This window comes from Leopardus geoffroyi, chromosome C2 (assembly GCF_018350155.1).
Source record: "Leopardus geoffroyi isolate Oge1 chromosome C2, O.geoffroyi_Oge1_pat1.0, whole genome shotgun sequence".
Taxonomy (NCBI): Eukaryota; Metazoa; Chordata; class Mammalia; order Carnivora; family Felidae; genus Leopardus; species Leopardus geoffroyi.
This window is the reverse complement of record NC_059333.1, coordinates 29,257,804-29,271,978: the sequence shown is the minus strand read 5'-3', so window position 1 is coordinate 29,271,978 and position 14,175 is coordinate 29,257,804. Positions and strand designations below refer to the sequence as shown.

Below are 14,175 nucleotides of genomic sequence, written 5' to 3'. Positions count from 1 at the left end.
AAAGTATTCAAAGAAATGATGGCTGATGGCTGAGGACTTTCTAAATTTGGTGAAGGAAACTAACATGAAGATTCAAGAAGCTGAGTGAACGTAAACAGGATACTAAACAAATCCTCACCATGTCATCTCATAACTAAACTTCAGAAAACTGGGAGGAGGAGCCAAGATGGTGAAACAGCATGGAAGGTTTTTGTGTGTCTCACATCCATGAAATACAGCCAGACCAACACTAAACCATCTTGCACACCTAGAAACCTAATCTGAGGATTAACACAACAATCTACACAACCTGAACCACAGGATTCAGCAGGTACGTGGCATGGAGAGGTGAACTTGGGGAGAGAGAAAACCTGGAGGGCAGGGAACTGCTTTTGCATGCAGAGAGAGGATGGACATGGTGGGAGAGAATAAGGAGAAAGCACCCCTCCCTAAAAGCAGCTGGAGAGAAAGTGGAAAATTGGAAACAGCTGCAGGGACTGAACTAAAAAGGGAGAAAGGAGAAAGGAGAGGGTTTAAATTCCATTAAGACTGTAAACAAGGGGATCACAGTCTGCAACTCTGCAGTTCAATACCTGGCGGTGGTCTGGTGGAAAGGGTGAATCCCCAGGAGCAGAGTGGGGTCCGACAGGTTCTCGGGCTACAAGGGGAGAAGCGGTTCCACTGCTGGAGTGACGTTTGGTAGAGGCTGTGAGGCCACCTATGTCCAGAAGACCCCAGAGAAGGGCCACATTCACTGGTGCTGGAACAAGGTCATTAGGGGTGAAGCCTGATGCCAGATGTGTGTTATTATTTTCCATACCCCTGAGGTGCTGCTGCTACACTGTCTTACGAACTTTTTCTGGGGCGGGCTAGCACCCAGCCGCAGTTAGTGGGCATCGGCAGCAGCATGATCCCGCAAGCATTCCTGGGTGTGGCCGGCACCCGACTATTGCTCTGTGAGACCCTCCGCAGAGGGGCAGAGTAGGTTAAAGCCACAGTATCTCAGAAGTGGGGGGATGGGGAAGGCAGCAGCATCTGAGACAAAACTCTGGAGGGAGGTGCTGCCTGGGGTCTGGTCACTGATGGTGTGGAAGTGGCGAGCGGACAGAAGCTGAAGATGAAGGACGGGTGCACGATTGCTGATTGGGGAGAAAAGAGTTCCAATACTAGAGACTGAGTAGCTGGGTGACACCATTTTCACTGCTCCCACACATGCGCATATGCACCTACAAGTGCCACAACAATCCACCCCAGTAGGCTAGCAGCGCCATCTAGTGGATAAGGGAGCCATTACACTAAGCCCCCACCAACTGGGCTGACCAAGCTCTTCAAGAACACAAGTCTCACTGCTTGCTCAGTTTATGTACTATAAAGTGCTTCATAGTCTGACTTCTAGGGGAAAATGAAGTAATTTAAGTACTATTTCAATCTGTTAGCACGTCCATCTATTCAATTTTCTTTTTTTTCTTTTTTTCACCTCTTTTTCTTGAATACAGAAAGAGAAAAAAGTTTTTATTTTTAATTTCTATTAAAAATATATTTCTTTAATTTTTTCTACTATATTCTTTACTTTTGTGTAATTTTTTTCAAATTCTATTTTACTTCCATCATTTCATTTTAGTCCATTTCAGTATTTTCATTTTTTTCAAATTCTCAAACAATTTCCTTTGTTTCCCCCTTTTTTCTCTAATCTATCAGACCACTTTCAACACCCAAACCAAAACACACCCAGGATCTAGCATCATTTATTCGATTTTTTGTATGAGTGTGTTTTTAATTTTTTAATTTTAATATTTTTTAATTTTAATTTTTCTACCTCATTAATTCCTTTTCTCCCTTCAAAATGACAAAAGGAAGGAATTCACCCCAAAAGAAAAGAGCACGAAGAAACGACAGCAAGGGATTTAACCAACACAGATACAAGCAAGATATCTGAACCAGAATTCAGAATCATGATAATAAGAATACTAGCTGGAGTTCAAAATAGATTAGAATCCCTTTCTGCAGAGATAAAAGAAGTAAAAACTAGTCAGGATGAAATAAAAAATGCTACACCTGAGCCGCAATCATGGGTGGATGCCTCAGGGGTAAGGATGGATGAAGCAGAACAGAGAATGAGCGATATAGAGGACAAAATTATGGAGAATTATGAAGCAGAAAAAAGAGGGACATTAAGGCAAAAGAGCATGATTTAAGAATTAGAGAAATCAGTTACTCATTAAAAAGGAACAACTTCAGAATCGTAGGGGTTCCAGAAGAGAAAGAGAGAGAAATAGGGGTAGAAGGGTTATGTGAGCAAAACATAGCAGAAAACTTTCCTAACCTGGGGAAAGATACAGACATCAAAATCCAGTAAGCACAGAGGACCCCCATTAGAGTCAACAAAAACCGACCATCAGCAAAGCACATCATAGTCAAATTCACAAAATACTCAGGAAAGAAGAGAATCATGAAAGCAACAAGGGGAAAAAACTCCCTAACCTACAAGGGAAGACCAATCAATGAGCAGCAGACCTATCCAGAGAAACTTAGCAGGCCAGAAAGGAGTGGCAGGATATATTTAATGTGTTGAATCAGAAAAATATGCAGCCAAGAATTCTTTATCCAGCAAGGCTGTCATTCAAAATAGAAGGAGATAAAACGTTTCCCAGACAAATAAAAATTAAAGGAGTTTGTGACCACTAAACCAGCCCTGCAAGAAATTTTAAGGGGAACTCTCTGAGAGGAGAAAAGATGATATTATAAATAAATAAACAAATAAATAAATACCAAAAGCAACAAAGATTAGAAAGGACCAGAGAACACCACCAGAAACTCTAAGCATCATAATGGCAATAAATTCATATATTTCAGTACTCACCCATTAAATGTCAATGGACTCAATGCTCCAATTAAAAGACATAGGGTAACAGAATAGATAAGAAAACAAGATCCATTTGTTTACAAGAGACCCACTTTAGACCTAAAGACACCTTTCGATTGAAAATAAGGGGATGGAGAACCATCTATCATGCTTATAGTCAACAAAAGAAAGTCAGAATAGCCATACTTGTATCAGACAATCTAGACTTTAAAATAAAGACTGTATCAAGAAATGCAGAAGGGCATTGTATCATAATCAAGGGATGTATTCACCAAGAGGACCTAACAATCATAAACATTTATGTGCCAAATGTGAACGCACCCAAATATATAAATCAATTAATCACAAACATAAAGAAACTCATCAATAGTAATACCATAATAGTAGGAGACTTCAAAACCCCACTCACAGCAATGGACAGATCATCTAATCAGAAAATCAACAAGGAAACAATGGCTTTGAATGACACACTGGACCAGATTGACTTAACAGATATATTTAGAGCATTTCATCCTAAAGCAGCAGAATACACATTCTTTTCCAGTGCACATGGAACGTTCTCCAGAATAGACCACATGCTGGGACACAACAGCCCTCAGCAAGTATAAAAAGATCGAGATCATACCATGCATATTTTCAGACCACAATGCTATGAAACTCGAAATCAACCACAAGAAAAAATGTGGAAAGGCAAATACTTGAAGACTGAACAACATCCTACTAAAGAATGAATGGGCTAACCAAGCAGTTAAAGAGGAAATTAAAAAGTATATGGAAGCCAATGAAAATGATAACACCATAATCAAAATCTCTGGGACGCAGCAAAGGCAGTCATAAGAGGAAAGTATATGGCAATCCAGGCCTTTCTAAAGAAGGAAGATCTCAGATACACAACCTAACCTTACGCCTTAAAGAACTGGGAAAAGAACAGCAAATAAAACCCAAAACCAGCAGAAGACAGGAAATAATAAAGATTAGAGCAGAAACTAATGCTAACGAAACCAAAAAAACAGTAGAACAGGTAAATGTTAATTCTTTGAAAGAATTAACAAAATTGATAAACCACTAGCCAGTCTGATCAAAAATAAAAAGGAAATCACCCAAATAAATGATATCAAGAATGAAAGAGGAGGGATCACAACCAACACAACAGAAATAAAAACAATAATTAGAGAATATTATGAGAAATTATATGTCAATAAAATGGGCAATCTGGAAGAAATGGACAAATTCCTAGAAACATATACACTACCAAAACTGAAACAGGAAGAAATAGAAAATTTGAACAGACCATAACCAGTAAGGAAATCGAATTAGTAATAAAAAATCTGCCAAAAAACAAGAGTCCAGGGCTGGATGGCTTTACAGCGTAATTCTACCAAACATTTAAGGAAGAGTTAACACCTATTCTCTTGAAGCTGTTCCAAAAAATAGAAATGGAAGGAAAACTTCCAAACTCTTTCTATGAAGCCAGCATTGCCTTGATTCCAAAACCATACAGAGACCCCACTAAAAAGGAGAGCTATAGACCAATTTCCCTGATGAACATGGATGCAAAAATCCTCAACAAGATATCAGCCAACCGACTCCAACAATACATTAAAAACATTATTCACCACAACCAAGCGGGATTTATACCTGGGATGCAGGGCTGGTTCAATATCCACAAAACAATTAACGTGATTGATCACATCAATAAAAGAAAGGATAAGAACCATATGATCCTCTCAATAGATGCAGAGAAAGCATTTGACGAAATACAGCATCCTTTCTTGATAAAAACCCTCAAGAAAGTAGGGATAGAAGGAGCATACTTAGAGATCATAAAAGCCATATATGAATGACCCAATGCTAATATCATCCTCAATGGGGAAAAACTGAGAGCTGTCCCCCTAAGGTCACGAACAAGATGGGATGTCCACTCTTGCCACTGTTATTCAACATAGTATTGGAAGCCTCTGCAATCAGACAACACAAAGAAATAAAAGGCATCCAAATCGGCCAGGAGGAGGTCAAACTATCACTCTTCACAGATGACATAATACTCTATATGGAAAACGCTAAAGATTCCACCAAAAACTCATAGAACTGATTCATGAATTCAGCAATGCTGCAGGATATAAAATCAATGCACAGAAATCAGATGCATTCCTATACACCAACAATGAAGCAACAGAAAGAGAAATCAAAGAATAGATCCCATTTACAATTGCATTAAAAACCATTAAATACCTAGGAATAAATCTAACCAAAGAGATGAAAAATCTATACACTGAAAGCTATAGAAAGCTTATGAAAGAAATTGAAGAAGACACAAAAAAATGGAAAAAGATTCCATGCTCCTGGATAGGAAGAACAAATATTGTTAAAATGTCGATACTACCCAAAGCAATCTACATATTCAATGCAATCCCTATCTAAATAATACCAGAAGTCTTCACAGAGCTAGAACAAATAATCCTAAAATTTGTATGGATCCAGAAAAGACCCCAAATAGCCAAAGCAATCTTGAAAAAGAAAACCAAAGCAGAAGGCCTCACAATCCCAGACTTCAAGCTGTACTACAAGGCTGTAATCATGAAGACAGTATGGTACTGGCACAACAACAGATACTCAGATCAATGGATCAGAATACAGAACCAAGAAATCGACCCACGAACGTATGGATAACTAATCTTTGACAAAGCAGGAAAGAATATCCAATGGAATAAAGACAGTCTCTTCAAGTGGTGCTGGGAAAACTGGACAGCGACATGCAGAAAAATGAAACTGTACAACTTTCTTACACCATACACAAAAATAAACTCAAGATGGATGAAAGACCTAAATGTAAGACAGGAAGCCATCAAAATCCTCAGGGAGAAAGCATAAAAAAGCCTTTTGACCTTGGCCGCAGCAACTTCTTACTCAACACGTCTCCAGAGGCAAGGGAAACAAAAGAAAAAATGAACTACTGGTACCTCATCAAAATAAAAGCTTCTGCACAGCAAAGGAAACAATCAGCAAAACTAAAAGGCAACCGACACGATGGGAGATGGTATTTGCAAACAACATATCAGATAAAGGGTTAGTATCCAAAATCTATAAAGAACTTATCAAACTCAACACCCAAAAAACAAATAATCCAGTGAGGAAATGGGCAAAAGACATGAATAGACACTTCTCCAAAGCAGACATCCAGATGGCCAACTGACACATGAAAAAATGCCCAACACCACTCATCATCAAGGAAATACAAATCAAAACCACAATGAGATACCACCTTACACCTGTCAGAATGGCTAACATTAACAGCTCAGGCAACAACAGATGTTGGCAAGGATGCAGAAAAAGAGGATCTCTTTTGCATTGTTGGTGGGAATGCAAGCTCGCACAGCCACTCTGGAAAACAGTATGGAGGTTCCTCAAGAACCTACCCTAGGACCCAGCAATTGCACTACTAGGCATTTACCCACGGGATACAGGTGTGCTGTTTTGGAGGGACACATGCACCCCCATGTTTATAGCAGCACTATCAACAATAGCCAAAGTATGGAAAGAGCCCAAATGTCCATCGATGGGTGGATGAATGGATAAAGAAGAAGTGGTATACATATATACAATGGAGTATTACTCGGCCATTAAAAAGAATGAAATCTTGCCATTTGCAACTACGTGGATGGAACTGGAGGGTATTATGCTAAGTGAAATTAGTCAGAGAAAGACAAATATCATATGACTTCACTCATATGAGGACTTTAAGAGACAAAACAGATGAACGTAAGGGAAGGGAAACAAAAATAATATAAAAACAGGGAGGGGAACAAAACAGAAGTGACTCATAAATATGGAGAACAAACTGAGGGTTACCGGAGGGGTTGGGGGAGGGGGGATGGGCTAAATGGGTAAGGGACACTAAGTAATCTACTCCTGAAATCATTGTTGCACTATATGATAACTAATTTGGATATAAAATATAAAAAAAAATAAATAATGTAAAATAAAATAAAAATAAAATAAAATAAAATAAAATATCCAGTTAAGAAATAGGCAAAGGATATGAACACACGTTTCACCAAAGAGGATATACAGAAAAGATATTCATTATTATACACCATCAGGGTAACAAAAATTAAAACCACAATATGGCATCACTATCCACCTATTAGAATGAATAATTTTTTAAATAATCACAACACCAATTATTAGTAAGAAATCAGAGATATTGGATCACTCATACTTTGCTGAGGGGATTGCAAAATGATACAGCACTCTGAAAAACACTTGGTCAATTTCTTATAAAGTTAATTATCTTCTGACCTAGCAAGTGCATTTCTTAGGCCTTTGGAGAAACAAAAACTTAAATTCACACAAAAACTTGTATATAAATGTTCATAGCTTTATTCATAAAGCCAAAATTAAAAATATCCCTCGTGTCCTTCAAGAGATGAACAATTAAACCAGCTGTAGTACATATATACCATGGAATACTACTCAGCAATAAAAAGGAATGATGGATAAACCTCCAGAGAATGCTGAGTGAAAAAAAAAAGAGGCAATTAAAAGGTCACATACTGAATGAGTCCCTTTATATGACATTTTCAAAATGACAAAATTTTATTTATTTTTTATTGTATCTTCTTTTTTTTTAAATTTAAACTTTAGTTAGTTAACATACAGGGCAATATTGGTTTCAGGAGAATTCAGTGATTCACCACTTATATACAACACCCAGTGCTCATCACAAGTGTCCTCCTTAATACCCATCACTCACCTAGCCCATCCCACACGCACCTCCCTCCATCAACCCTCAGTTTGTTCTCTATCATTAAGAGCAAAATGACAAAATTTTAGAAAAGCAGGACAGGATGGTATATGTGGTTATAAAAGTATCACCCAAAGGATCCTTGTGGTGATGGAACTGTTCACGATCTTCACTGTAGTGACAGATACTAGCCTTAAACGTATGATTAAATTGTACAGAACTACACACACACACAGACACAGAGGAGTGCCTGGGGAAATATGAATATCCTGGTAGTGATATTATATTATAATTATACTATGTTGCAAAATATTAACATTAAGGAAAACTGGATAAAGTGTACACAGGAGCTCTCTGTATTTCTTATATCTGCATTTGAATCTAAATTTAATTTAGTAAAAATTTTAATTAAATTAATAGGCCTAATTCCAAATGGTACAATATAACACTAATATTTAAAAATTATTTTAAAATATTTTAAAAATTACAATATCTTAAAATTGATAGCAACTGTGTCTGCAAAATATTAACACTAACAGCCCTAAAAATACTTTTATTTTTTATCTATTTTTTAAATGTTTATTTATTTTTTAGAGAGAGAGAGAAAAAGAGTGCGAGCAGGGGAGGGGCAGAGAGAGAAAGAGAGAGAGACACAGAATCTGAAGCAGGCTCCAGGCTCTGAGCCGTCAGCACAGAGCTCAAGGCAGGGCTCAAATTCACAAACTGCGAGATCATGACCTGAGCCAAAGTTGGATGCTTAACTGACAGCCACTCAGGAGCCCCAAAATACTTTTAAATACGAGAATCGATTTTAAGTACTTATCCATCAGTAACTAAAGTCAATGGCAGCGACTTGAAACTTCTCGTAAGATTCTTCTTATAATAGGATTTACCTTTATTTATAAACTACCAGCTTTTCATCTTTAAACAGAATAAAATTTAAAATAGCTCCTCATAAGTCTAATTATTTAATATATTTCTAAGAGATTCTCTCTTGTTCATTGAATTTTCTCTGGTCTCTAAATATATAGGGGAGGTTATTATTTACTTATACATTTTGTATTTATATAGTTTAGGTTCAGTTCCCAAAGGATATTAATAGTGTAGACAGATGTCTTGAACTCTATAATCAGGTATATGTTGACATAACTCTAAAGGTGGGAAGGATAATCAGGCAAATTTGGAGGAAAAGAACAAACAGACTTTATTGTTTCCTTGGGAAAATATTGTCCAAAGCATATGTTCATTCAATCTAAAATATCAAGTCCTTATTTGAATTTGGCTCTAACAAATTTCAGAATTCCTTGAAATTACATGATGAAATTGGAGTGGTTAGAAAGAACATTTTGGAGAATATATAAATTAGTATATAAAACTATTATTTGTTCATTTGTTGAAAATGTTAACTTACTGCAGAATGGTTTTGTGCCAGTAGTATCCAAAAACACAGTGGTCCTAAGAAATCTTTTTTCTTTTCTTTCTTTTAAAACATCTTTCCATAGCTCAGCTTGATAACCTGAGATTTGAGAAAGAAAACATTAGAAACTAGACTTCAAGCAAATAGCACACAAAGCTTTCAAATCACTAAAGGAACTAAAGGATCAATGTATTATGATAATTATTATAATTATAGTTCAGGATCTTTATCACTTAAAAATGATTTTTCAAATAATTTTACATTATATTTATTTTTTAAAAATTTTTTTTTTAACGTTTATTCATTTTTGGGACAGAGAGAGACAGAGCATGAACGGGGGAGGGGCAGAGAGAGGGGGAGACACAGAATCGGAAACAGGCTCCAGGCTCTGAGCCATCAGCCCAGAGCCCGACGCGGGGCTCGAACTCACAGACCGCGAGATCGTGACCTGGCTGAAGTCGGACGCTTAACCGACTGCGCCACCCAGGCGCCCCACATTATATTTATTTTAATTACATGATAATTCAAATTAAAGATTCACAAGCAAATCTACTCCCTGGAAATCTTATCAGAGGTTAGAATACTCTATATGGCTACAATCCATTTGTAGCAGTCTTTACTAATATATCATAAATTAAGAATTTTATTTGTATCTTTTTAGTAAATATAGCAGAATAAAATTATTAGATAAAATAAACACAGAATTTAGTTCCATGAGTACACCCCCCAATTCTCCTACAAATACACATTCAAAGAGATACAGTATATATGTCTGTACATTATATATAATACATGAAGTGTAGATAGCATCTATATACACTATATATTATGTATATAATATGTATATTTCCAATATATACATTATTACTAAATTTGAAATATTATCACACACACATATATATTGAAAATGCTTCCCACTTTATGTATTTGTCTCTTTCCACTTTCTACCTCTGAATTTGAAATGTGAACAAGGTAGAAAGAACACTGAATTGAGAATTAAGGATTTTAACTCTAGCTCTCACTTGTGTCCTTACACAATACTTATGCTCACACTGGGTCACAATTTTCTCATTTATATGGAAGAGCAATGAAACCAGAAAAGCAATCCCCAACATGAGGTCTGAAAAAAAGGAATCCCATAGGATGTTTTCTGGACAGAAGAGGTCTACAAGAAAATAAGTCTGACAAAGCCTGCATATTGCCTGTCTCTCCTAGCAATTCTCTATGCATGTTAGTATAAACCTCCTGCTGAAGAAAACTGCAGGAAGCTTTTTAATTCAGCCTTTGTAATTCCTTCCCATTTAATAGAGCCCCTTTGGCTCTGGAAACATTTCTGGCAGATCCTGAAAATGACACTGATCAGATGTTTACATGCTCATAACATGCCTGGGGGTTGGTAATGTCTTTGGAAAATCCTGAACAAACAACCTCTGAGATTCTTTCCAGCTCTTATGTTCTATTTTTATGCGGATTCATTTTTCTCTATAATTTCCCACCAGCAGGCTGTAGTTATTGAAAGTTGGAATACTTAACCACTCTTGCCAAGTTTTATCAATTTGGAAGGTGTGAACCATGTATGATTCATGTCTACTTGCTAATAGCAAATGAATAGCTAACAATGGTTTATACCTCTTCACTTGCTCCTAAAGCTTTCCATAAAAATAAAAACCCTCAATGCCACTAAGAATGCACAACTCTCAAAAGAAAGAAAGAAAGAAAGAAAGAATGCAGTCTCTTTCTTTAATGGAAATATACATGGATGATAAATAGTGAGAGTCCTCTGCAAAGCAAGAACAAAGATCCTCATGAGACCACCAGATCTGTATACTACACTGAGCATAGAAAGGCAGTTGATTAAACTTCTCTCACTAAATACCTTATAAAATACTTAGTAGGAAATAAACTCTTGTGTCTGGTCGTTCCACAGGCAATTTTTCCATAAAATGCTAACATGTTCATAAGTAAATAAAAAGCTTCCAGCAAAAAATACTAACAATTATGTTATTTATTTTCCACAAAATCTTATAGTCATCATACCAATCTCACTTACCTAGCCTAGGACATGATTTTTCCTTGAAGTCGTCACAGTCCACACATGAACCAGCATGGAAATTTTTGTATGAAGGACAAGGAAATGAAATAAAATTGCAGGTTGTTTCCAAAGATGCCATGAACAAGTAAACGGCTCTCTGGTGACTGCATTTAATAAATGCAACACCTTAAGTGTTAAAAAACGAAAAACAAAAAACAAGCAAAAGAACTGCAGATGTATTAAACCAAGTTCAAGCAAATTAGAGAAAAAATTAAAGGTTAAGTTCTACTCAATACCATGCACTTGTGAATATTGAAATGTTGCCTGACCACAATGTGCCGTTTTATCTCAAGCAGCTAGAGGTAGTACCATTGAAAATGTAAATTCAGTATGCTTTTACAGGAGATTTAAAAGACATTTTTCTAAAGTAATAATTACCACAGGGGAAAAATGTGTTTAATTTCAATAATCTGACACACTACAAACACAGTGCCACAACACTTAATGGCTATGTACACATGGTTCTCTTCTAACCCCTCACCCCTAATATTTCTATTTAATGTCAGAGAGGATTATGAAACCAGGTAACATTAGAACTTCATTATGTCCCTTTCTTTCCTCAACTTCTCACATCCTTATAACCTTTGATCAAACTTCTCTAGCTACAGTGGGCTTTGGCCATATGTTACTTGACAGGTGTCACTGTAGATGCTTCCTATGGCTCTGAACTGAGCCAAACTCCATACCTGGAGCAGCTGTTTGGCTATTTATGTAATAACCAAGTGCAAGAGATTATGAATCTGTGTTTGTACAATACTATAGTGATGGTAAAGATTAAGTCCTGGAACCAAACTCATGTTATATGATACTTTGACCAGATTGCTTCTTCAATAACTCAGAATTTCTCCTAATGTTTAAAATAATGAAATACAACTGTTGAAACTAATGTAATAGGTTTCATCATGACCAAATGGTATATCTACTGGTCAACTTTATGAACCAATAAAAATCCAATTAAACCATTTTTCACCAATGACTCTCATTAATCATGAGCAACAGTGATCAAAATCTTGCCCATAGATTAAGAGGGAAAAAAAGTAAACTGATTTTCTTTCATCATTTTGAATCATCTGTAATTCATTCAAAAATATTATTGGTATACCTGAAAAAATGGATTTGGGACAGCCAGGTTGCTTTTTTCCTCCATTTGCATAAAAATCTATATGTCCCAAAGGTTCATTAATGCCTAAACCTGAGAAGAAAAGCACTCGAGAATCACAAAGTGAACATAATCAGGTCAGCAACACTTGTACAAATAGCATCTCCTATAAATTCCATTGAAAGTGACTCCTACAGTTTGAATTGAAAATAAAATACATGCTATTTTTAAAAAGACGTGTTTTAATGCCTCAAATTAACTCCTCATGAAAATTATGTCATTAATTTAACATATTTATCAGTCACCGATTTACTATGCCCATCACAGTTCTTTGTGCTATGAATATGCAAGTAAAAAAGAAAAAGAGAGAAAAAATCCTTTTTTTTTTTTTGGTGGAAATTAAATTTTAGTGAGAGAAAGACCTAATAAACAAGTAAGAATATAGTATGCCAGATAATAATAAGGGCTGTAGAGAAAACACAAGTAGAACAAGAGTACAGTTAGTGCCTAGTGAGGGTGGCAGGTTGCTCTTTCAAACAGTTTGGTTAAGGAAATTCCCATTGAGGAGGTAGAGTCACACAAAATGTGAAAGATGTAAGACAGTGAGCCAAGCAGAAAACTATGTGAGCGTACCTAAAGTATTCAAAGAAGCCAGGCTAGCTGGAGTACAACGTGGATGAGGGAGCACTGGAAAGAATGAAGCCAAGTCATACAGGACCTTTTAAGCCAGTGTGATGATTTGCTTGTACCCTGGATAATAAGGCCTAAGACTTGGTACTAGATTCACTAACTGGAAAAATCTAAATATGCTGCTTCAGCTGGAACAAACTGGGCCAGAGTGACATAAACCTGTAGCTATGATTTAAGGGCTTTTGTATATCTGTAGATCCTCAAGGCACTGGAGAATTACAAATTCTGAGTCCATGATTACCAATATGGGATCTATAACTTAGGGAAGTCATAGGAATGAAAGAGGGTAACAAGTTCAGAATACTCAGGACTATGATTAGAAATGAAAATCTTGCTGCCAAGTAAGCCTGCTGGGCTTTGGCTTAGGGACCACAAATTTCCTACAACATAATAAACTCTTAAAAGTGATCGGCAATAGATTTATATAACAAAGTAAATACTTGTGGCTGACAGTCAGGATTAAGATGCAGCAACATGATTTAGTTCTAGTATGTAACAGAACAAGATAACCGTTAGTGAGGTATTTATTACCAGAGCATAAGAACACCGGGCATGTGCAATATCGGGGAGGGGATTCAATGTGTAAGGAAAGGCAAAGAACAATTTTTTTCCCCTTCTTTTAATGTTTATTTATTTCTGAGAGAGACAGAGACAGAGACAGAGACAGAGACAGACAGACGATGTGAGTGGGGGAGGGACAGAGAGAGACAGGGAGACACCAAATCTGAAGCAGGCTCCCTAAGCAGGCTCCAGGGTTTTAGCTGTCCACACAGAGCTCATGAACCACAAGATCATGCCCTGAGCCGAAGTCGGATGCTTAACCAACAGAGCCACCTAGGCACCCCAGCAAAGAACAATTTGGGTGAATTCATTGGAACTCCTTAGAATTGGGAAGCATAAGTGTGATTTGACTGTAACAGTGGTAAGGGTTTGATAGCCTCTTTATATTCCATCAACTGCCTGAAATTTCCTAAATATGGCCCCAAAAAACAAAAAGGCCAATGATTTTGGAGACCTTTAATTTCCTTATGTCTGAACTCAACATGGAGTTCCAAGACTAGGGGTTCCAGGTTGGAGCCATCATTTTCTCCAATCTTCTACTAAAGTAGAATCAAGCCAAGAAGACTCCTCAGGGATCAAAGAGAAGCAAAAGACATTTATATTAACTTAACAAACAGCCCTTGATGTCATTTTCCCTTTATCAGATGGAGGAAGATGAGCAGTTTGGTCACTTAGGTCATTCATTTCCTTCATTTGAGGAAGTATAGGAAAAGCATATATGGCTTTTTAA

The 14,175-nt window shown here is 36.7% G+C and overlaps 1 protein-coding gene across 4 annotated transcripts in view; it reads right to left on the bottom strand.

The window, feature by feature from the left end:
• Positions 1-14,175, bottom strand: part of LIPI (lipase I) — a 70,125-nt gene that overhangs the window by 27,283 nt on the left and 28,667 nt on the right. For 3 of the 4 annotated variants that reach the window (XM_045501638.1, XM_045501636.1, XM_045501635.1), the window contains exons 5-7: positions 12,198-12,287; positions 11,054-11,221; positions 8,998-9,102 (exon numbers count right to left, since the gene is read on the bottom strand). In XM_045501638.1, the coding sequence (XP_045357594.1) occupies positions 8,998-9,102; positions 11,054-11,221; positions 12,198-12,287 (363 nt within the window). The remainder of the gene's footprint in view (positions 1-8,997; positions 9,103-11,053; positions 11,222-12,197; positions 12,288-14,175) is intronic. The other variant, XM_045501637.1, reaches the window with a different exon arrangement.